The 23,976-nt window shown below is 46.1% G+C and overlaps 1 protein-coding gene across 1 annotated transcript in view; it reads right to left on the bottom strand.

The window, feature by feature from the left end:
* Positions 1–23,976, bottom strand: part of LOC124221355 (spondin-1) — a 110,926-nt gene that overhangs the window by 13,495 nt on the left and 73,455 nt on the right. Inside the window, exons 4-5 of the mRNA XM_046631289.2 lie at positions 625–938; positions 360–539 (exon numbers count right to left, since the gene is read on the bottom strand). Of these exons, the coding sequence (XP_046487245.1) occupies positions 360–539; positions 625–938 (494 nt within the window). The remainder of the gene's footprint in view (positions 1–359; positions 540–624; positions 939–23,976) is intronic.

Genomic DNA, 23,976 nt, shown 5'->3' with positions numbered 1-23,976 from the left:
ATTTTCGTGCCGAATTGAAAGATTGCTATAATATCCCGATACTATCTTCAAAGCGAAACGATATCAGCGTGTAGTCACGCTTTGCCGAATCACATCCGGTGCAATTCGTATCAATGTTCCAACTTCACCTTTCGAACCGAATGCCGAACCATGGTTTGGCAAAGTCGCTGTTATATCTATATATCCTTGCCGAAAAGTTCTTTCAAGTATGATACAATAATAATAATAATAATAAAAAAAAAAAAAGTCGTTCTTTAAACCTGGCGAAGATCTCGAGCCAAAGTTTCGTGCGTTCTCCTCATTTATTCACATCAGGCGTAAAGCAACGCGACGGTTTGACAGTTGGTGTCAGTTACTACCTTGGTGAACGTGAGCGTGGCCAGCGGAGGTAATCGGGGCAGATTCGGGTAGTAGAAGCTTCCCGCGGGATGCGCCGGGTACCTCGACGTGATTCTGTAGGCAACGCCTTGCGGCTGGGTCGGCCAGTTGGCGGCTGTGAATGTGAATCCGTTGTCGGTGCCGCCGTCGAGAGGATCGAGCTGAAAATAAGAAAAAGGAAATAAAGTAGCTACGTCGCCGCGTGTTCGGATTCGTTTCGGAAATGAAAATCGGCGAGAGAATTACCTCGACTGTAACGGTGTCCACCCAATTTCCCTCGACGCATAGCTGGAAGGAGTCGACGCCGACGAACCAATCCGGGCTCGGGTTAATCCGCGCCATGACGCTCACCAGGGTGTGGTTGCCGTCGAGAAAGGCACGTCCGATGCTCGTTCCCTCACCCTGGGGCACCGGCGGCCCGACGAACGAGTGCAGAGTGTTCGGGGCGTCTCCACCCGCGTCCAAACCGTCCGCACGACCCGTTTCCACGTACTGACGCGCACCCTGGGACAGTCTTTCCCCGAGGCGATAGAGGCTGTAGGACGCGTCGTGGGTCCGACCTGCAACGTGACCGAGAAAAGGTCGCACGTTAATGGATGCCGATTTCGTTACTTTTACGCTGCGTTGCGGGGATCGTGGACAGGGTTTAATTCGTGCCAGATTTACGTGGGTATGAATTATTCGTGGTGTACCCTTAAATGATCGTTTCATTTTTTTTTTTTTTTTTTCACACGATGGAAAATTGTATGCAAACTTATCGAATACTTATTCGAGCAAGAAGCGGGAGTATATTAGATCTAAAAGTTACCATTTAGAAAGATAATAGTTGTCGGCGTTACGTTTTCTGGTCATTGTGATGTGTAAAATATATTTCTTCAGTGTGACACAGTTTTTTCATACAAATAAAGAATCTTGACGACGCTTTTATAACTTTTACAATTGATTCAAATTGTCGCAACAGTCACGAGGAAATGTTGTAGGTGTAAAAAAAAAAAAAAAAAGATATAAAAATTATACGTGACACGAACTAGATTTTCGTAAAGCAACGTTAGAAAATTTATGATAATTTTTTTCAGGGCTTGAATAGCTCAATTTCGTTCAACCAACGGCCAATTCTTCTAGCTCCTGGAAATTTTATACACAAAGGATATAAAATGCACCCTCCTACATATCCTTGAAGCATATTTTCGTCCTATCTCCACTCTAGCCAAGTCAATATTGTCCCACTTTCCACGAGAAAATATATGTGTCTTTGGTCTAGTGGCGAGGGGTTATAGACACAGATTTTTTACTTCACACTAACCTCGTAAGCATTGTGTGAAAAAAATCTGTGAATTATGGTTGCAGGAGGGGAAAAAACCCGACGAGGAGCGTCGTTGTCTCGTTTGCATGGATGCGCGAGGGTGGAAGATCACAATTCAGGCAAGTTTATTTTGTTAAACGGTTGAAAATATCGTGGATTCAGTTACGCAATGATTAGTCCTCGAGGAAGGTGCATTCTTCAGGTTGTAGAAACTTTTCATCCAGGTCTCCTCGATTTCCGTGGTCGAAAAATTATAGGCGCGGTAACGAGCGCATCGTACAAGTTTATACGTGAGACTAATAAGATACCGACGAGTTTCTGCAACAGAGTTTTTGAGAAGTTGATCAAAGGACTCTCTCTGTTTGCGCATACACGGTATGCTCTTCATTGGAGGGAAAGCGGCTACGAACACATGATAATTGGAGGAGATGCCGCTGCAGGTGGCGGGGGGTTTGTCTTTATTTTGCAAATCATTCACGGCCGGGATGGCACGACGATACTAACCCGCACCTTACACCACCGTCAACCCAGAACTGGGAAGCACGCCGCGGGTTCGTCTCGTCTTTGCCGGGTTTTATGGGGGTGAGGCGAAGAAACTTCGGAGCAAACATCGGCCTTAATTTCATCTCAAAGGCGTGATATAATTAATAAGGAAATTTAACCGGTCCCATAGAGATTTACTTAGTCAGGAAAGGCGAGTCGCTGCAGCTGAGCGTTAGACGTGTATTAAACAACGTCACCTGATTTCCTAGTGACGTTACCAGCTCTTCTTTCCGCCGTGCCTTTTCTCTCGGGTACCCTCGAGGATTGAGATATTCAATGTCCCCATGGCGACGGAACCAGGGAACGAAGCTCGGTTTGGCAAGCCCAAGATTCTGGCTGTACAACCGCCGTGTCATGTAAAAGAGAAATGTTTTTACATTCGTCTTTTCCTTTCCCTTTGCCACTTTGAGTGCGCGAGATAATCATGGCTTTTTTTTTATCTTCCCCCTGCTAAGGAGTTCGTGGATACGATATTCTTCACTAGTGACGAATACGTCGTGAAGGAATTTTGATTGGATGAAGGAAGGATCGAAATTTCTCGTTATACGTATAAATGTGTACGGATACGTGCATATTGTACCGCATAACTTTGAGAATTTTCGTTCTAAATATTCCAAGACTGTGAAACGATGATTATAATGATAATAACAATAATTTCGACGGTCTGTTCAATCGGTGCATTAATAACTGAATACAGAGAGATTTCTCAGCGAAGAGGTAATAAATCTCTCCCCGTTGCACGGTCTCCTCTTCTTTCCACCGCTACCCAACTTATAATAACATACCAGCGAAAAGGGAGGGAGAGAAACTCTTCATTTTATATGCTTAAAGCGGCGAAGCGGATGCGCATCGCGACGTGCCTTTTATTCTTCAAAAATTACTCTGAAAGCTCACTGGTATTGTTGTAGCAGGGTGTAGAAGGAATTTTTCATCCAGAAATATGCCTTGTGATTTTCAGGTTTGAATTGACGTGCCGAAATTGAGACATTCGCGAAAAATCTAGTCGCTGTTACGGGTGGAGAAGAATAGGAGGAAACAAGAATTCGCACATGACGACAAAGCAAATAAGAATTGTAACGACAAGCTGGATGAAAGGGAAAAGTAAGGGCGTGTGCGAATAGAGATGGTGAAAGGGGTTGTGTTATAGGGTTCTACTTATCAAAGATAGCAGTCGGCCGGCTAGCCCGAAACGCTCGATGTTCCAACCCTTCCAGGCCTAGGGCTATGTGTAAATGCAACTTAATCTTTAGAAATCAGCGAAAATAGCATCGACATCCCCGGAAGCTTTTGGAAGGAGCCATTAGGGGCGGTTCGCCTCAAATTGCCTACCATTAATTAGATTATTACCCGCATCCAAACTCTGATGGGTATACTCGATTTACGCCGTTGGCCAACACGCCGAGCCCGAGCTGCAGATGGGATGGGTAAGGGTATCGAGAGAAGGGGTGAATCTATAATTCGTGAGGCCGAACCCTCGCGCGTCGCAACGCCTTTGCACCTCGGAGAAGAAGGTTGCTGGTTATTTCGGTTCGTGGGGCGCGAAGCAAGTGAAATTAGTCGAAGGGTAAGTCGACTCCTGAAGGGTGCGGGATATGAAATTTTTAGTAGCTCTTTCGCGGTTAGGCATTCTTACGATCTGCAGGAATAAGACGTGGGGCGCGAAGGACGTTAACGTTCAACGACCCTCGCACTTGAGCTCTACATGCTTTCGAATCGAAGGACAAGCTGGCCTCGGATGGTAACCGCTAACGAAACGCCTTTCAACCTCGAGGCCGGTAGCCAATCATCCCCAACGCACTGCGAGCCTCGGGGACAACCTTGCGAATTTCGAAAGCGAGTGATCCTCTCCGCTCCTCCAGGATCCGGGATCCGGGATTCCGGGTGCGGATACCGCCAGCCGTGGCGTTGTCATACAAATTAGAGATTAACTAGGTCGAGCCGAGGGTCACTCTCCTTTCCAATAATCGAGGATAATCGCCCGGCAATATTCTCCGTGCGTCACCGAGCAAATCTTGAACCGGGTGACAACGACTGATCGTGAGAGTTAGCTAATGAACCTTTTTGCGGTTAAATATTTCGAACAGAGGTAACAAACAGCCAGCGAAGGTTTACGGCTGAGGACAAAATCTGATACCCAAGGCTCCGGATCCCGCGATACGAGGCGACGGGAACAAAGGACGCCGGTACAATGTCAGCCGCTAATTACCCTGCCAGGGGTTTCTAGGATCAATCGTAGACGTTCGGGTTTGGCGCGGTTGCCTAGTCACGAACAAACAACTTCACGGTTGATAAATAAGGCTTGGTGGATTCAAGCTCCTCGGGGCGAAGCGAGCCGCGCGCCAGACTTGATTGAAACGAAAGTGAAATTGATAAATTTTCAGACACGAGGGTGAGAGAGATAAGGAGAGAGGGGACCGGCCTCGCCAAACTTGCCCGAGTGGTTCGAGTGCTTGCGCTTGGAGCTTCGAGAAGAGAGTAACTTCGAAACGAATAACGAGTGCTGCAGGCGAACGGATCGATTCGCAATTATCAATGCAGCAGCCGGGGGTTTCTTCGAGAGTTCTTCTCTGTTTCGGTACCGAACCTATACCAACGTGTCCCACAGTCGTCCGTGTGAATCTCTGAAACGGCGAAAAAGGAAAGACGGTGGATGGTGCGCGGATCTCCTCGTCATTGGCACCGTCTGCGTCGTTGTAATTTCGTAACTGGCGTCGAAGCGCGTGAGAATTAGGTATCAAATTATACACCTTGACTGCTCTAACTCGAAGTTGCCCATCAAAGGGGTTAATTAAGGGGGGTTGCCTCGGTAATTAATAGCCGGTGTTGGATAGAACCCCTTTGGCCGGATGAGAGCTTCATCTTTTCCAAGTTAGGCTCCTGCGGACCAAAAAGGATCCTTCGAGGACAGGATGCTTAGCTCGCCGAAAGGAGTCTAGAACCTACTTTCGTCTCACTGCTGTTGGCGGCCTCGCGCAAACGTTTGTGCACAAGCTACTCCCGCGGTAGAGGAAACCTCCAGGACAGAGGTCATATCTCATCGTTACAATCGCGGTTTACCCCTTGTACTCGTAATTTATTGCCAAAAGTTGCCATGTACCTACTCCTAATACACATCTGGCCATTCGCGATGTGCGTGTGTGTTTATACGCGTGAAAATTCCTGCACCGTCAACCGATGTTCCTCGCCATTTGCATCACGCAACGATTACTCATCGAAGTCTCAACATTTCACCGAATTCTAGACCGCATCATGTCCAACTGTCATAAATGGTGCCACGCACTCAGGTCCCTGGTTCCATTGTTCAGCGGCTCGGTGCTACACGGTTGTGTCAAAGGTCAATCGAATCGGGTGTATGCGATAGATCGCGAGGCTTGTTGGTTGGTGGAGCCAGTGTACAAATGCATCGATCTCTTGGCTGATGATTTAGCGATCGTGGCACGGTGAGCATTGGCTGCTACCCAGAGCCATTTCCGTGTTTTCGTCATTACGCGAGCCGTTATGCGTCGCCGGGGGAATTAAGCCATGAGCCGTGGTGTGAAAAGCGTCGTGATCGGAGTTTTCGGAGCGGTACTCTGTACATTCGGTTCTCATCTCAAGCATGCGGTGACACCGAGACTCGATGGTATATCCGTGCGGAAGTTTTGGTCCCAGACGGGATCAAGGCATCAACTACGAAATAGTTTCAGAATTGGGTTATCTGTCCCGCGCTGAGTCTTATTACATATATATATATATATATATATATATATATATACACACACACATATATATACACCTTGAGGAATAGGAGGAAAACACGTACCCTTGCACACCTTGTCCTATATCCTCGCAGTTTGCTTAGACTTCGGTATCCGCTACTCGAGCTACCAAGTTTCTACACGAGTTCTAGAGACTAATTGCTCAACCGAAATCAACACGCGCGCATGCGTGATGTTAGATTCTGGGGGCAAACCGACGGCAACAGGATGCAGGATGAATTTCTCGGCTTTCAAGCTTTCGTCGTGGGTGAATTCACACCTGGCAGATTCTTGCTGTAATTTTCTTCGACTCGGAGCAGCGACCGACGCTTGGCGGTTGACCATTTCGGTCCTGTGGCGAAAATAGAATCGCAAGCGTACGTGCCAGCAGCGGCCATATTGCTTTCGGACTGGCCTGTTAAATACATAGTATAATACGACCGATGACTTTAGCCAAGTTTTCACCTGACCTACGTTATTTCGCGGAAAGTATTTGGAGAAATACCTTCTCGTTTTTGAAACTTTATCCTGAGTAATCGATGTTTACTTGCGTTTCTGCCAAGACGAGTGTGAGTCACTCTCAGCCCTGTTACCTCGAGGCCTTGGGAGGCGCGGTTCGTACGTCGCTGTTAAACCGTCCACATCCGATCCCTCCGCTCTTCAACTTGACGTTCGTATTCTTACCGGGCCATCGCCGATTTTTCGGTTTTTTCCAGGAGAAGGAGAAGGAGGAGGAGGAGGAGGAGGAGGAGGAGGAGGAGGAGGAGGAGGAGGTAGGGGGGGGGCGAGAAGGATTTTGCGAAAGTGGACGGCCTCGAGCCTTCAAGATTTCCCGAACGTAAACTAAGCTATAAAGCAGGCTAAATGAGCCTTGGCTCTCATTCCGGAAAGGCTGTCTGCCCGGCCGCCCGCCGGCCGAGCTTTGTTTCAGGAAATTAAACGAGCGAACGGGGAAATAAATGACCAGGTAGGACGCGACCCGAGGGTTGAGAGGGCGAGCGGCGCTTACTTTCGCGAGTAGGCAGGCACCTGCCCTTGCGAATCCTGCAGGATCTGGCGCGCGCTTTTACGCGCTAAACGTGCCGTGCGTTTTCCAGTACGCACGAGAACCCGAGCAAATAATCGATTTATGCGTATTTCCGTGACAGTGTTGCTCCGCCGGTGCGGGCTAATTGGCTGTCGGAAAAAGTAGTAAACATTGATTCAACAATAATTAGAACGGCGTTCAAATGACTGGCGTGCAAATGTGTACAATTTTGCACGAGCGTACGTCCGCCCTCGTAATCTGTTGATAAAACGGAATCAAATTTGTGAGTGGGCGGTTGCCGGAAATTTTAGCGAAGTAAAATATACCCAGAATAAACAATGCCGCACGGTTTGCTTCTTGCTTTGATATTTTCACAGCAGCTATACCGAATTATTATTATTAATAATCGTTTCATCGTGTCGTTCGGACGAGTTCTCTATCCACGTACATCGTACAGAGAAGCGTGCATATTGTAAGCAAGATAGTAGAGAAAAAGTAGTAAATAGATGAGATGAAATAAACAAAAAAAAAAAAAAAGACTGATTCGAGCAAGCGAGCAGGTGAAAGATAAAAGAAAAAAGACTGAGAAAAAGGAGGCGGAAAGCGTTAGTAGAGCAGGTTTGTCAGATCGCGAAAACATCTCTCGTCATATTTGATTCGTCGATACCTTATACCCGGATATATTTATACCGAGAATAATAATTCATTTTTCGCAAAGCCCCATAAATCATGGCAGTAATTCCAACAAGGGCGAAATCAAGTCGTTGCCTCCACCAATCAGCGTAACGAACGACTCACGTACCGAAAGCTCCAACCGTCGGCTATTCTCATTCCTATACATATACATGTATATTTACACGTATATTTACACGGCCAGAGTTGTAAAAACAACAGAGATTCGACTGATGAATGACTATTTGCGATTACATACACGAGTAACGCGACGCTTCCGACACGCGATTCAAACACGTGTTTTCTGTTGAATTTCCCGACTGTATAATTCATTCCTTTACGCCTACAGTAATGGAAATCTATTTTTAGTAGTCATAATTTGAAACAAATTACCCTCGCGCATGACTTTGAGCATGCGCAGGCACAGCGGCTACAGTTGGCAAAACAGGCTCAAAATGTACGACGCTATGGTGCTCGTATCATTCCTGTACACATGTACGTACCTACGGGGTGAAATTTAATTTCGCAAATTAGGTTTCAACTATGGTATAATTCCGTTAAAAGGGTTGCGTTTCCAATTTAATCCACACACGCGCACACTCGCAAACACAGTTCCCCGGCAATCATGAACACCGACGATAATTATCGCCCCTCGAATTCGCCGGCTGCACTCGTTGATACTCGCGTATTCGCCTGTTTAACTATTTACTTAAATTTATTTTTCCAAATAATTCAGTTCGGACGAGTTTTTCATTTTCCGCAGCAAATTGGATCGCGCCAAGCTCCAGCTCCGGTTACGCTCCCGTTTCTAATCAGACCGAAGAGCGAAGTCGAGTTGCGATTCGCATTCAGCTCTACATTCTAGAGTCGGAGACGCGTAAACGTGTTACGGTCCCACTAACACACTGCAAAGACTCGTTTCGCGTTAGTCGCAGAGCGCGATGGTGAATCTACGTGTCAGTTCGCAGGGCCGTGCGAATTCCAATAAACTGAACAAGCCCCGAAATTCGCGCGGAGATCAATGAACAGGGGTTGGCAGGCAGGCATTGACGACGACGAAACGTCACTATCTCAGAATCTCCGATGTCCAGGTTCCGACTGATACAATTCAGCACCCAGGCAGGTACGGTGCCTCGTCGGGATGGACAGCCACGATCCAACGACTCAGTTCTTGCATCATTTAACAACGATCGATTAATAGAAACGGATTCAGGATTCGGTCCGGTTGACTTCATGGCTCTTGATAGAACCGCGATTGAAAATTAGTCGGAGAAGAACGGAAGTGGAAACAAAATAACGCACAGTTTCTGCCCGGGCCCCCTTTACCCATAGCTACAGCACTGCGCCAGGTGGATACGGGGCGTGCAAATGTAAATGGATGCGCGGTCCTCTCCCAGCAGTGTGTAATTTGGTGTACAAGCTGTAATTTCCAATGTACGTAACTATGTTATATAGCACGTAAATGCGTTCTATGTATCAGGGGTGCTCCGTGAGCTGTTTACCGGGTGTCTCGAGAACCCTTGACTATATTCCCGCTAATGGATATACATAGCTGAACGAATTTCTGGCCCTGCAAGGTGACAGCTGCGACGTGCGGGATGGAATCAATGTCAAAATAGAACCAATGGAATTGACGGATGTTAAAAACATATATTCAAGTTCCAACTTCCCCCTGAATGTTGACAACGGTAAAAGGTTGACTCGATCGCTTGAAGAGATTGTCGGAATAAATGGTTACTGCAGCAGATTTCGCCTACATAGTCAGACGTAAAATTTACCAGGCCATTTACAAGCCCATCGTTGACAGATGATTTTCACCCGTTGTCTGACGGATATCACGATTGTACAACGTTTACGGGTATAAGATTTCTCCAAAGTTCGAATTAGCGGAGCAAGTGTTCTCGGTTCCATGATCTCGTGAGAGGTGATCCTCTTGAAGATGCAGTAGCTACACCGGCAGGGAAATGATATTCTGATGTACGCAAATTTAATGGACATATATTTTCGAAGAAGTAGCTTGGGCAGCGCGTGTCCCAGAGGTAGGACGTTCAGGGGTTAAGCACTTTGCATCGTAGATGGGCAGAAAAAGGTGTCGGCAAGACGGATTACAATCGAGTCGTCTGTCTCGACTCGTTGCTGGCTGTTGTCGCGTATGGAAAATTGGAGATTTCTTCGAGTGGCTACCGCAATGGGGTCACATGTTTGCGACACTTTCATTGTTTCGACAAGCGAACAAACAAAGCAACAAGAAAACAAACAAACAAACAAACAAACAAACAAACAAACAAACGGACGGACGAACCGACAAACAGACGAACAAGCAAGCCAACGAAGGGACAAATCCTCTTTCTCGAATGTCGCCTCTTCCTCCCCTTTCTCTTCGTAGGTTGTTACGAACGTGATCCCCCCTAACAAAGGAGACCAACGTTTCCGCTCGATGGGTCGTGCTCGAATCTCTCTATACTCGCAACTGTGATACATGTGCAAATAGACCCGTCTAACCTCGTCAAGCCGCACAGGTCCATTTTGGGTTGGCTTAGTCCATCCGCCGGAGAATCGCCAGCTTAAATACACCATGAGATATTAATTTCGGCTATCGTGTTACCTACCCTCTTGCCTTGACTTGGATAAGCGCGGAAGCGGAGATGAAGAGTCGAGTGTAATTATCACGGAGCGTCCGGTAGTTTCACAAAAATTAACGATTCCAGACTTGTAGGTTTACCGTTTTTCCTCAGCAATCAAACGGGCTCCTCGTACAGAGGTTTCCACCGAGAGCTAACTGCCGTAATTCTCGCGACACGAGCTCGAGATTGAAACTGAAGCCGAAGAGGCGGTTTGTCGAGTAAACACCGCGTCTTTCGCTAATCGAATAATCTCTAACAGAAGATGGATGAGAGAAGCTCCGGTAGAAACTTGGGAATCCCGTATAACGGAAGGAGAATTCCCACGCGCCTGTGATTGCATGGTGAAAATTTGCGAAGGAGCGTTACGGAATTTTCATTCATCAAACGTAAAGCAGGCTTGGGGCCGCAATAGCAAGCAGCTGCTGCAGCTTGACGGAGAGTTTCCCGTCGGCAGATTGGCGCCTGATATTTATAAGTTGACCCAATCCGGTGCCAAGATTTAAAGTGTCGATGTCACTGGCTTTTCAAGCTTCTCCTCGGATCCGAGATGCGACCAGGTTTTCCATAAATAAGCGGACGAGCCCGTCCGGCATTGTTGCAAATTAGTCAACGGTTATTATTGGACGGGCATTGAATTTTCATACGACGCGATGAGCGGCAGGTTGATTCACGTCGACGACAAGTGGCGCAAAAGCTCGATGTCAGAACAATCCTCGCCGGGCACGGGCGGATTGGCGAGTCAAGTTTTCAGTGGATCGGAGAAGACTTGGCACAACGTACAAAGCTGTCCGTTGAATCTGGTCAGCAGAAAATTTTCCGACGTGGATTTAGCAGCCCTCGGATAACGCTGTGAAAATTTATCAGTTTCGTCCTTTGTTGTCCCTGCCTGCAGCTGTAATATCGAAACTTTTTTTCGGGTCAGCGATTCTCTTTTCATACCAACAATGTAGGGAAGCGTTGTTGATAAATTTCTTACGTACCGCGTACTCGGAAAGAATGGCTCAGTTGTTTATCGACGGTTAATGTAGCGTAAACTTTTCAGTTCGACTGCTGCCTGCCGCTCGCAAGCTTCGATGCCAGGTGGATCTACACACGCGTTATATACAACTCTGTTCGACCGGTTCAGATTCCGTTTTGTTATAAAGTCAATTAAAATTCGGCTACGCCGGCGGCAAAGAGAGCTTCTGCGGCTGAGCGAATATTGCCTTTGATTGACGTTCAACTTTGACCCGCGGCGTTATAAAAAGTTTATCAGACCGTTATATGTATATACGGCTAATCACACACTACTTGCCTCAAAGGTGAACTTTAATCGAACTCGAATAATTTTTGACGATCTTTCAAACTTTTACCATATTGGAAAACAATCATTTCCGCTTACAGGCAGGAAAATCAGTTTCGGAGCTTTTTTTCACCCATGAATATCCGATTTGTTTATCATCATACGTTTGGAAATTATTTGTTCCGTTCACGGCCCCGGGAATAACTACGACCGTTTCGAAGCCGCCATCATCTGCGGCTTTGAGTCGTTAAAGTTTCTACGAAAATTACACTACGCTCTATTTATAACGGGCTGTCTAGTAGCGGCCCGATACAAGAGTCTAAATCTTCGAGTTCGTAAAGCTACGCGGTCTTTCCTTTTTCCGTCTTCTTTATTTTTTCTGTTTCCTATCGCTAACAAACACGGTGCAAGTATGGGTGATTAAAGAATAATTTACGAAGGCAAATGGCCGCGGCGTACGCAGGTCGAGAGGAAGCCGTGAACGACGTACAGAAATACACGACACCGGTTGCACTTAAGAAACTACACAAACCATCGGCAACGTAGCGTAATTTCCTGCAGCGTAATCGGAACGTTTCCCGCGAACATTCTTTCGTCCCAAATTACACACTCCCGGTAATCCAACCGCGATATTTTTATTTCCGACAATAAGCGAATACGGCTAACGCTCGTCAGAAGCTCCATTAGGTTGATTCCAATTGAATCGCGTGATCCCCGAGGCAAGAGTTTCGGCGAAGATTTCAAGGAGCGTTCGAGGGTGACTGCGGACGGGCTGGTGGAATAATTAACCGAATCGGAAACTCGATTTCGCTGTAAGCCGGATCGAGAGACTCGGGGCTGGTTCTCCGGTTGTCAATAATTCGCGTTCGCCGTTGCAGAGACTCTGTACATAGCATCCCGCACGCGATATAATCGACGTCGCCAAGTTATTCGTGGCAGGGTAAATTGGAACAGAAGTTTCTACGTATCCAACAAGGTGCGCCAGCGGTTCGAGCCCCGTGCCGGAAGTTGACACGGCTGCGGACAGAAGCTCGGATTGTGTTGCAGGGGTGCGCTAACGAAATATCGAGGGAATCGGATCTCGCTGTGCTACGTCGGAGATATTAAGAATTTAAAGCCACGCGTTGCCGAGGCGTGCTTGCATATGGCATGGGAATGTCGCCGTATCACCACCTCGGGAAACCCGAGTACCGGAAAACCGGATAACTGGGATACCGGGACGCCGTCGCGAATCCCGATGCCTGTGTTCCCGGCTCGAGTATCAAACTTCGAATCATTGCCTTGCCTTCCGGGCGGTTCGCCCTTTCTCTCTCTCTCTCTTTCTCTCGGTCTCGTCCAACTCGCTACTTCAAACGCTTCGTCGCTGATGTTACATAGCTATATGTGAATACACGTATCCCATAACTCCCGAACAAAATTCCCTCTGTGACACGTTAGTTGTATTATATAGGTATACCCAGCTATATTTCGAAGGTGTTCTCGATGCTTCCCCGAACTTCCATTCCGAATATATACCGTCGAAGTTGTAACGATATGAAGACAATTTTCGGAGTTTGAATCGCGCAAGCTCGATCAAATTGCGTATCTTCCCGCGGTATCCTCATCCGGAAGTCATCGGGGACAGGGTTTGACTGGCAAACATCAAGCTGATAACCGAATTTCGATTACGGAAGTTGAGACGGAAGGCGGAAGACTCACGTGACAGACCGTGCAGCTTCTGCATATCGTTGTCGTTAATCTAGGGCACGGCGAGTGTGTATGAGGAAAGTTTATGGTATCTACACGCAAGGTGGAAGGTGTATCAGAGTAATTTGAGTGGAGCGTATAAATTTTATGAGAGGTTCGTTAGCGCGAAGAGAAATTTTCTCCCCTATTAAAAAGTATAAATAAAGTGAGGAAAAGTGTGTACGCGTTACACGGTATACCGTAAGAAAGTTAAAAATTAAAAAGCAAAACGACGAATTGATGGGAGTTCTTAAAGTTTGAAAATTCTAACAGGGTGGCTTCGCTTTACTTATCGGCGTCATGACACTCGCGTTTATGCTCGGGCAAGCTCGAGGAGGTGGCTGGCTGTCTGGGTGGGTTCAACTTTACGATTTGCGGTTCACCGTTTCCGTCTTAGGAAAAGCACCTGCGTGCCTAACGCGGGCTTCTAACCTAAGTAACCTCTGTAATCGTCGGCTGGTAGACTGCAGACGCGTAATTCACAAGTGGTGAATTTACAGAGGCCTGGATCAGGAGAGGAAGCGAGCAGCCGATACGCAAACCTTCTAACCAAGATCCTGGAATTATGTTTCCATTGCAGTCCGAGCCCTTGATGCGGACAATATACAATCAGCATTGAATTTAACCCACTCGAGTTGAGCTTTTTACGTCTTTCTACTCGGAAAGCGCCGTTTTCCATTTCCCACGAACCTACATCAGACACTCGTACAGATATATCTTCAACTTTTTCATTTATACCCTCGTGTTTGAACAATCGAGTTTGCGAAGAAAGGTTCCTCGCTCTTCTGCCGTCCCTTCCGTTTTTTTTTTTTTTACTTTTTCTGTCTTTTTTTTTTTTTGCTTGTTTCCAAGAGACAGATGGCCGACTTTATGTGCGAGTGTGTAACGCTTCGAGAGAATAAGGAGAGCAAGGAAGAAAGAGAGAGAGAGAGAGAGTTACAGAAGGGTACAAGAGAGGACGGGATGGACGAACCATCCAACTTCCCAAGCTTATGGTCACCGTCAAACGCGGAACAACCCGGCGAGCAGGCTTCGAGCTTTGATGTATTATTCAGGATTCCATTCGGACAAGTTCTATTGCGGGAATCGAATGTCCGGATGACGATACTCAAAATGATTTAGCCTTGTGTTTGTTTTCCCGTTTCTTGTCTGGTCTGTTCATCATTCGTCATTCGTTCAAATTATTGATCGAAAAATGTAATAACGCGACCAAGATTTACGAACGCGTACGATTTTCACACTGTTTATTTGCTAATCTCGGGTGAAGGGCGAAGAATTAGTTGACTATAACACGACGATCCCGCATTAAAAACGATACTTTGATCTCTTCTGGTAAATATTTATTGTAGAAGACGAAAGGGAATCTAAAGCATGTTCGCAGTCGGATCTTAATAATTTTCGCTAAATGCGACTTTCAGCGTTGTCTTGAGTAAGCTTTGCCGTCTTCGCGACGCTTCGAGGGTGCCAGCCTTATACCTACGAGCAGTTCGAACTTTCGTCGTAACGAGTTTCAAATTCACCCTGTCGGACGAGGTATAAATATTCTGCTTGGAACGAGAATATAATAAAGTCTCTCTTTCTCTCTCTCTCTCTCTCTCTCTCTCTCTCTCACTCGAAATTCCGCCCCGTCCTAATTCCCTCGCTGAGTTTTATTAGCCGAATTAAATTACACTTTTGATTACCAATTCTAATTTTAGCGGTACTTTGCCGCTCGCATGTGTCGCTGTATCTAGAAACCGAATACAATCGTCTCTGCCTCGTATTCATATAGGTATAATTGAGAGGTGTTTAAATCTCTCTGGCAAACTCGTTAAAACTCGAAACTTGAAGTATCGCCAATAACTAAATTAATTACAGCTTTAACAAGCGATAAGATTTTCTCCGTTATTACTTTTTTATCCCTCATTTGAAACAACGAATATTCGATTAATTTACCGTCAAAAAAATTGACAACACAATTGCAGTGAAACGAAGGGTAATTGGCTCTGACGCGAATTGTCTGCAGTTTCTCTGAAACTCGCCTTCGGGAAATCGGCACCTTAATCAAACGGAGGGTGGAAGCTTTTCCTCCGTTCCTGCCTTCGGCGGGTATATATATACACATCAGTTACATTTTCGGGTTGAGGGGGTGATACGTGGGCCGATGCTCGAATATCCGAATTACGAAAGGCGGTAGCTTGCGAGCTTTCACTCGCAGGCTGACGTATCAAGCGTTAGGGATAAAGTGCCCGCCGCGCGAAAGTTGGTTCGATTTACGAAATTCCGTATCCAATTTCATGCAGAGCAAACTGTCCTATCCCATGTTTTTCAAGCTTTTTAAAAAGCTCGCGATACCCCCGCCTCCTCAGCCTCGCCCCGGCACGTGTTACTTCCGCGCAATATCAACGCTCTCAATTATCCTAAGCAAACTAATCGATTCCTCCCTTCTTCCTCCCGCCGCTGCGAGACGCGCGGCACACGGATTCGGCCGCGTTAGGAAAAGCTCGAAAGCGTTTCCGACGGTAGCGCAACGATCGTTTCGTTAAGTCAACGGATCCGATCGGGTCACCATCCGCAGGGCCTCGGGGTCGGCGCTGATCCTCGTTCGACAAAACCGCCCCCATTTGAATATGCTATTTTCCGCAGAGCTGGCCCGAAGGCTAAGCTCGAAACTCGCCCCCGCAGGAGCTCGGATTGCAGGACACAGCTTTTTTAAAACGGTCTACACGCGTCGTGTGGCCAATACCTGTATCGCATTTTTCCATTCGTTTTTCATAAGCTCCGGCTGCACCGGAATAAGAGGCAGTTATATTGAATAAAAAATATCGCCGAAAGGTGAGGTATGCGGGTTTCTCTAAAATATATCGATCTCTGGAATTTTATAACGGCACATTTCTCGATTCATGCGTGCTTGCATATCATACATACCGGGAGGAAAAAGCTTTGAATAAATGAAAATTCGATTATACATCGTATTTCGGCCGGCACGCCTCTGTTTCTTATTCTTCCTCAGCTCGCTCTCCTCTCTCCTTTCCTCATTCGCGTTCTCCTTTCACCTCACACCTCAGGCAGGTATACATGCACGCCTGTTTGATCATTCCACGCACGGATGGCGAAAAGGTAGAGAAGCAGGTAAGGGAGAGGAAAAGATCGAGAGTGTATCGGAACGCGGTAAAGCAACGCCTCGGTTCGACGTCGGCGAGGCTTTTGGCGGAAAAGCTTTCGCACCCTGACGGTTTGCCGCGCCCCTAAATCCGGAAATTTTTACCCCCAGCCGCACCGCCGCATCGTCGCACCTCTCGATAACGTTTCTAATTTATCAAGGATTAAATTCTCCGCGTCGTTATACACGCGGGAATTATCCGATGTGGGAATTTTTTCCACATTCGTCTGCCACCGATTTCGACGATTTCGTCAATATCGTATAAACGATTCCTAGTCCGGTGATAAATATGACAATACATTACGTCGGTTGCCCTTCGCTTTTCCCCCTTTTCTCCGTTTCAATAGAGTGACAGATTCAGAGCTCGTTTCCGACACGGATTGACATTCTGAATTCGTTTTGTATCATTGGATAGCGCCGCGTATCATTCGGGGAACTCCCCGGCATACATTTATATATCCCGGTTAGAATGGGGTGTGTGTATAAAGAGATCTCGTTGTACGGGAGGGCGGGATGTCGAGGAGGTGTACAAGGGTGAGTGAACGTGGCTGCCGAGAGAGTGAGAGAGGGAGAAACGAGGGGAGAAATACCTGGGCCTCTACGCAGGCGGAGGTTGGTAGGGCACCTCAAGTTTATTCAAATCTACAGAAGAAGTTGGAAGGTGGAAACATTTATTTTAAGTTTCTTCGATGGATACGGCTGGCGGCGGCAGCGTTGCAATCTTTGCGGAAAGTTTCTTGAAAAACAGAGTGCGCTGCTCGGCGCAAAGGCGTGGCGAATATGCCATACGTGTCTGTGTGTACGATGGTATACACCGGATTGGTCCGAGTGGTTGTGCTCGAAAGAAAATAAAGTTCAGAGACGAGAGAGAGAGAGAAAGAGAGATGGAGTAAAAAGCGAGAAAGTAAAGTAAAATAAAAATATACTTATATAATGCAGAGGCCCGGAGAATGGGGTGCGGAGGAACCGCAACAACGGAATATAAAATATTGAGCCTCTTTCGAGAAGTGGGAATGAACCCGCGAACCTCGGGAAACCGTCGCGAGAGAGGAATAAGGAGGGTGGAATATTCTTTATTTCTCACAAGGTGTCAGCGTCTCGGCTTAAGCACCTGTCCCTCTCTTCCTCTCGTCTTTTTCATCCTCGGAGACGTCCTCCGTAGGTACGAGTAAGAACCTCATCGCTCGCGTTTGAAAAACGACAGCTGGCTAAGAACTGCACGGGAGCAGCGGGAGAAACGAGTAAAGTATGTTTCACCTCCGAAGTGTAGGTAATCAGGACTCGGTGCCTCGCGGAAGGCAGCGGTGTGAATTCTCCCTTCGGCGAGACGTTTCCATCGGATATTGGCAGAACCAGGTTGCAATATCTCGAGCGATCAAATTACGTATCATATCTTTCGCCGGGGTAAAAACGTAACGTTTCGATAACTCGACGATGTAACCAATATTATACAGTTGCACCACCGTCGAAGAAGAGTTATGCGATTCGAAACGAGCCTTTCGGAAGTATATATTACCCGGCTGTGCAACGGCAAAGAACTCGAGGAATGGAAACTCTGTTACTATACGTAGGTATTCAATACTGATACGCGCGAGGAGAAAATTTCTCCCGCATGGGCAACGTTTACTCGGTGAATCTCGAGCGGTTATTGGGGCAGAATAATGGCCAACGGAATTGCTGGAAAGCCACGTTGGTACTGCATGCACCAGACTTCTACTTCGCTTCGGGATAAAGCTACTAGATCAGCTGACTGGATTACCCGACATTCAAACGGTAATCTTCCTGCAACGTTCAGCGACAAACACACTCGAACGGACGATATAAGAGTCTGGTATTCCTTGGAGGAAAATGCCATTTCTGCAGAATAAAAGTAAAAGAACTCTCGCGAAAGTGAAAACGAATGATTCGGATGACGATGATGACGATCATACGTCACCTTGAATTCATCCGGTAACAGATTTTCCGTCGTTACTCTCGTCCGTGACACCGTGTATAAATATGTTTTGCATAATGTCTGTACTAGCTGTAGTTACTTATTCCAGGCCAAACTGAAACTCGAATAAAGTTTCGGCTGTGAGTGTGTCTGCTCTAGTTCTTCCCGTCCCCTTTCCGCATAGCGGGCAGCATTCCGCAGTTGTCGTTTCAACCGGGACCACCTGGTATATCCGGCAGTAGCGCATTCCGTGCCGATTCATTCGTAAGTCGAAACTGTTCTTTCAACCGTTGAAATTTTTCCTCTCTCTATTTTTACCGCCTTCACGAATGCGTTCAAGCAGCTTTTACTTGACCGGTTGTTCCGCGGGTTCGAAAGATTGCCACTTATCTTTGGGGAGGTTTTTCCACGTTCTGCTGATAAAATTAGGCAGCGAGAGGTTTTTCACCTCCGACGATTCAAGAGTCTATCTGCTGAAATATGTGGAAAAAGACGCTCGGCGATTTTCGTTTCCAAATGCGCACAACATCACTGCCCGCAGGTACCATTTCCGTGCGATAATTACCCGTTTCTAACGAGCAGGTTGTTTTTCTCTCCTCTTTTTTCTCTCCCGCGTGGTTCCTGCGGGTCAGCTTCGTGCCCAGGTCATTTCACTTATCGCCTCTTGCAGCCGCTGGCCGTTGCAACCTTCGCCCTTATCGGGTACAACAGGCGTTAGGATCTGACTCTTTCCTTTCTTGAGAAACTCAAGAGAATGAACAACGCAATGAATGAGCGAAAAGAAGTGACTGCAATGGACTTGTCAGCTCATTGTCAGTTATTGCCTTCGCTCTGTCGCTTTCCCTGAAAGCTTTGACCCTGTTCAATTTGTTGCGAGCTTGCAACGCCCCTTTCCCACACATGAGCGTACATACGATAGTTGAATAATGATCATGGCTTACGGTACTCAAGACTTTCTTCTTTTTTGTCTATGTAATATACACGCTTGCTTGTCTTGAATGTGTAGTCATTTTTTTTTTTTTTTTTTTTGTTAATGTTTCCTGATGAATTTGTCATCAAAACTTCGTCTGAACTTTTCACTTGCGTTTTCGATGTCTCAAGATAAAAATGCGAAACATTTATCACTGTGAAAGTAATAAAAGATCAATACCTCGCCGCGATGTAGAAATATATTCTTTATCGCCAACGTATACCTACTTTAGATTCCATGTCTGAAAAAAGACGAGACGAAACTGAAAGAACAATTCCATAAAAAGCATCGAGTGACTGTCGTTTTTATGAGGGAACGAGTAGCTACACGCAGAGCTTGCGGCTTACGGTTCCCATGAACGACGGTGGAATAAAAAGTGTGTGGATAAATAAAGGCAGGGAAGAGCGCAGGGTTTGGTCGAGTCACGCGGGTAAGGCTGGATATTTAAATTCTGCTCTGGCAATTTATAAAAGGACACTCCCCAAATCCGCATCCGCTGAGATTAAGCAGCCACACTGTTGGGCGAGTTACAGGCTTCCGTGCAGAGGCAAAGAGCCGGGGGTGGATAAAACTGTTGAAATGATGATAATAATAAAAACGATGATAACGAATAATGATAATAACGACACTTTCCGTTCGTTAAGATTCTCTTTGTTTTTTTCTTCTGGCGCGTTTCACGTTTCTACAGGTTTCGCGCTCTCCCAAGAAGACAACGTGAGATTTGGAATAACAAATATTGAACACGTATTTTCTCGCGAATGTTTTATGCATGTACCTGTAAAGTACGGTAGGTACGTACCAGGTATAGATATATCCATATACATACGTGTTACGTAGTGCTGACGTTTCGGTGAAACGCATCGATCCTTGCCAGATACTTCAGCAAATAGACTGCCTGTTTCCCCGGGGCGGGAATTTGACAATCAACAAGATAGCAAAGGGAAAGGAATAAATAAAGAAAGAAAGAACACAAAGAAGGAAAAAGGAAAAAATAGGACGGAGAAACGAAGAGCGAAAAATTGCCAAGAATATGACATACAAAACTTCCCATGTGAGAGTAAGAGAGAGGGAGGGAGGGCTGCTATACTCGTAAAAATACAGAATGCTTTCTCGATACTGCAATTATTTACGCATGGTTAGGTAAAATATTATTATATGTTATACGTTATATGTATATCTGTGTGTATATATTCTTACGACAATAAATTTTGAAAAAGGTTTTGTACAGAACAGTGTTTCTTCTTTTATTGTTTTATCCTCATTTTGTTTTTTTTTGTTTTTTTGTTTTTTTGTTTTTTTACGAAGCAGCGAAGGCCGTAGGGGAAAACAAAACGGAAAAAAAAATACGAAAGTGAAGAATGGATCGAGCAACGGTTTTGCCGGTACAAGAAAAAAGAGAAGGGAATTTTACAATTATTTCAGACTACACGTATAACAGCTTCATAATTGAAATTTTAACACAGATACCGCAAGACCGTTTCCAATTTTTAAACCACCCTCGGACCTGCAGGCTTTCAACCTCGCGGAACAATGAATTGGAATGAGAGAATATACGTATCGCATTTATTGTATCATATATAATACACGGAAATTTCGTCGCTCGTTTACTTTTGCGTTATTGTTCTATACGCGCGTGATTGTTAATTTTTTTTATAATTATCGTCGTCATTATTTTTTAACTCTGCGTCGCTGTCGTCCCCTCTGTTTCATTATTTCTATTTTGGGACTTTTAAGGTGTATAATACGCCAAAGTTTTAAGGGTTGCTGTGAACCCCCGAGCGCATAAAAAGACGGATGACGAGCGGCGTAACGACAAACGGTGAGAATTCCAATTCGTATTCCATTCAGCGTGGAACCCCAATGTCGTTTACCTTTTCACGGTGAACGAATGGCGGAAACAGAAGCTCGATTCGAACGGTAGCTGGCGTTAAAATTGCCAGTCACTCAGCCCGGCTGATCCGTTTTCACAAATCGCGCACGTCGTAAAATTCAAATACGAAATAATATAGCTAATAGCTTGCAAGCTGTAATATTGAACAACCCACAGAATTGCGGATTTTAAGCTTGCGAAGAGCTTTGCAAATCTGCTCATTCTTTATTATTAGGTGTAATCAATGTCCATGAATGGTTAGTAAAGAACCGACAAATGTAATGCAACATACATGGAATAGGTGCAACAAACATATCCGTACATAGGTCGAATGGAGTCTGAAGCGATTCTTTTTTCTCTTTTCTCATATGAAATTCCAGGGATAAGTCGAGAGATTATGCAAAGCTGAACTCCGTACACCGAAGTCACATTTTTTAGTCTTTCACTCTTGTCAGTTTAAACGTCGAGTTTGGAATACAGTTAACTTCATTACGTGCCGTGGAAAGCCCGGAAAGCATGGAATCTGGCAGCTAGAAAATCACGTCGGCTGCACTGTAGTGTCATACACAGGTATAGTATACAGCTGGAAATATTTACGGGAGCGTACATTGACACTCGTTAATTTGAAAATCGAAGCCCGTTAGTCGATTGTTTGTCGAGAGCATTGCCCGCGGAAAGCATCACTAATGACTTCCGTCATTTTCCGAACGCACCGCTACATACCGTGACAATCTCTCGAAGCTTGAAAATCAACCGCGCATGCGCTTTTGATCTTCAAGTTTCAAGAGATTGTCCCGGTATACGTAGATATGATCCACACCTTCGCTATCCTTTCAATTGCCACGTTAGGAAAAGGCCCCCGATTACCATTCTCGACTGCTCCGCAATTGTCGCGGGCCGAATATATGTTAACAAGTCGAAAAATAAAATGAGAGAAACAATAGGGAGGAAAGAACGACCGTGAGAGGAAAATGCGAGAGGTTGGTACGTAACGGATACATGTATAGAGGTGTGTACGGTGGACGTTAGAGTACGGACTCGTGGGTGGGGCAAAGTTATGCTCTAAAAACGCGGAGACAAGCTTTTTGAATATTCACGAGACCCTGTGTCTTGTTGTCACCGGCGAAACGACGCCCGCGACCCAACGTCAGGCTCTAAAATTCCCGGGGAGCAAAATTTTCGTGTCTCTCCTCAGCGTCTCGCGTGAATTCTGCGAGCCTCCTCGAGATACACGAAACAACGGACTGGGAACTCGGACGAAGTGGGGTGCGGTAATAAAGAAATAAAGAAAGAAAGAAAGAAAGAAAGAAAGAAAGAAAAATAAAGAAAGAAAGCGAGAAAAACCGGAGGGCCTGGAAAGCGTCGGCGAGGGTTCAAATCACCGGTTTGCTTTTGGGTTTGAAGTTTCGGGAACTCCAGATAAGAAATATCTCGAGGTCCTGGCTATGGGGTCTCCTGATCGTTAGACGTCGACTTGACTGTCACCGTGTGCAGGTCGAGGAGGAAAAACCGTTAGGATATTTCCGTTGCGAAATCGTGATGGAGGGAAGGAGGAAGGGAGGAAGGGTGAAAAGAAAGTTTTAGAAAATAAAATCCCCGCATCCAGTTTTCTCTCCTTTAGTCCTCGCCTTCTGGTTTTTCCTTGGTTTTCATTCGGTCCATTTTTAAACCCTTCGTATTTTGTCGGGTTTCTAAATTCCGAAGCCTCTTTCTTACGCCTCTGACTCCGCATCATTAATATCAAAGTTACACCGCGGTCTCCGCGCGGACAAAACAACCGGCGACGTATACCGGCAAAGAGAAGAGAGAAAAGGGAGAGAGAGAAAGGGCTGAAGCGTGCCTCCATGAATCACGTGAGCGGAATAATTGACAGTCCGCAAACAAAACCAAGCCAACCTACCCTGCACTGTGAACCACATGGTCTGCAGCTCGTTTCCTGCAGAGCCCAGGGTAGTTGGAGTTGATGCGAGCGGGGTGGTGGTTACTTGTTATGCAGATTGGAATAATATCGGTGCTGGGTACACAGTAGTTACTCCAGAGTTCGCGATTCGGGTCCCGTATAACGCTATCCGATGACCCGCTATCGGTGAGCCTTGATCATCGTCTTCCCGAGGAAGTCGTACGATCGCTCTGCAAATTCGTCCAAGTGGCGCTGTTCGTCGGTATCAATTGCTGGATCGATCAGCTGGGACAAGTTATCAGTACGGAGGGTAGACGTAAGGAGAGTTATCAATACGGGATTTCTGCAGCAAAAGTTCCACAAAGCGCCATTCGGATTGAATCCAATTGATCCCTGATTGCTAAGCGCCAATTAAATTGTTTCCCTTGTGCCTTATGAGCGCCATTCCGGTGACCTGTCGAACCTTTTTCAGTTGAAAATCCATGTGACATGAGACTTCTCTTTACCTCTACCCACCATAGTTATTTGTTACTTTGACTTTGAGTGGCTGAGCAAGGGCGGAAAACGCAGGCAAGAAATGACCCACGAGATAAGGTCACACTACCGTGATCTGTCTAATTCACGAACGTGTACAACGTGATGACGGAACGTTTTCACCGAACTTTCCTCGAAAGTCGGAAACAATGGATTCCTGATTTGCGTTGCGACGCGGTCTGCGGGTTGAGTGTCGTAAATCATGGATCAGCAGCCGTTGCACTTCCGGTAATCGTGTGGGTCTCTCCATGCAATGCTGGCGTTGGTACCCAGACCGTGGACCATTCACTTCCGGTGTTGGTGCGGGTACGTAGGTCCCCGAGTTTTCCTCGACTT

This window comes from Neodiprion pinetum, chromosome 6, assembly GCF_021155775.2.
Source record: "Neodiprion pinetum isolate iyNeoPine1 chromosome 6, iyNeoPine1.2, whole genome shotgun sequence".
Lineage (NCBI taxonomy): Eukaryota > Metazoa > Arthropoda > Insecta > Hymenoptera > Diprionidae > Neodiprion > Neodiprion pinetum.
Note: the sequence above shows the minus strand (reverse complement) of the source record. Positions and strands in the feature narration are given on the sequence as shown.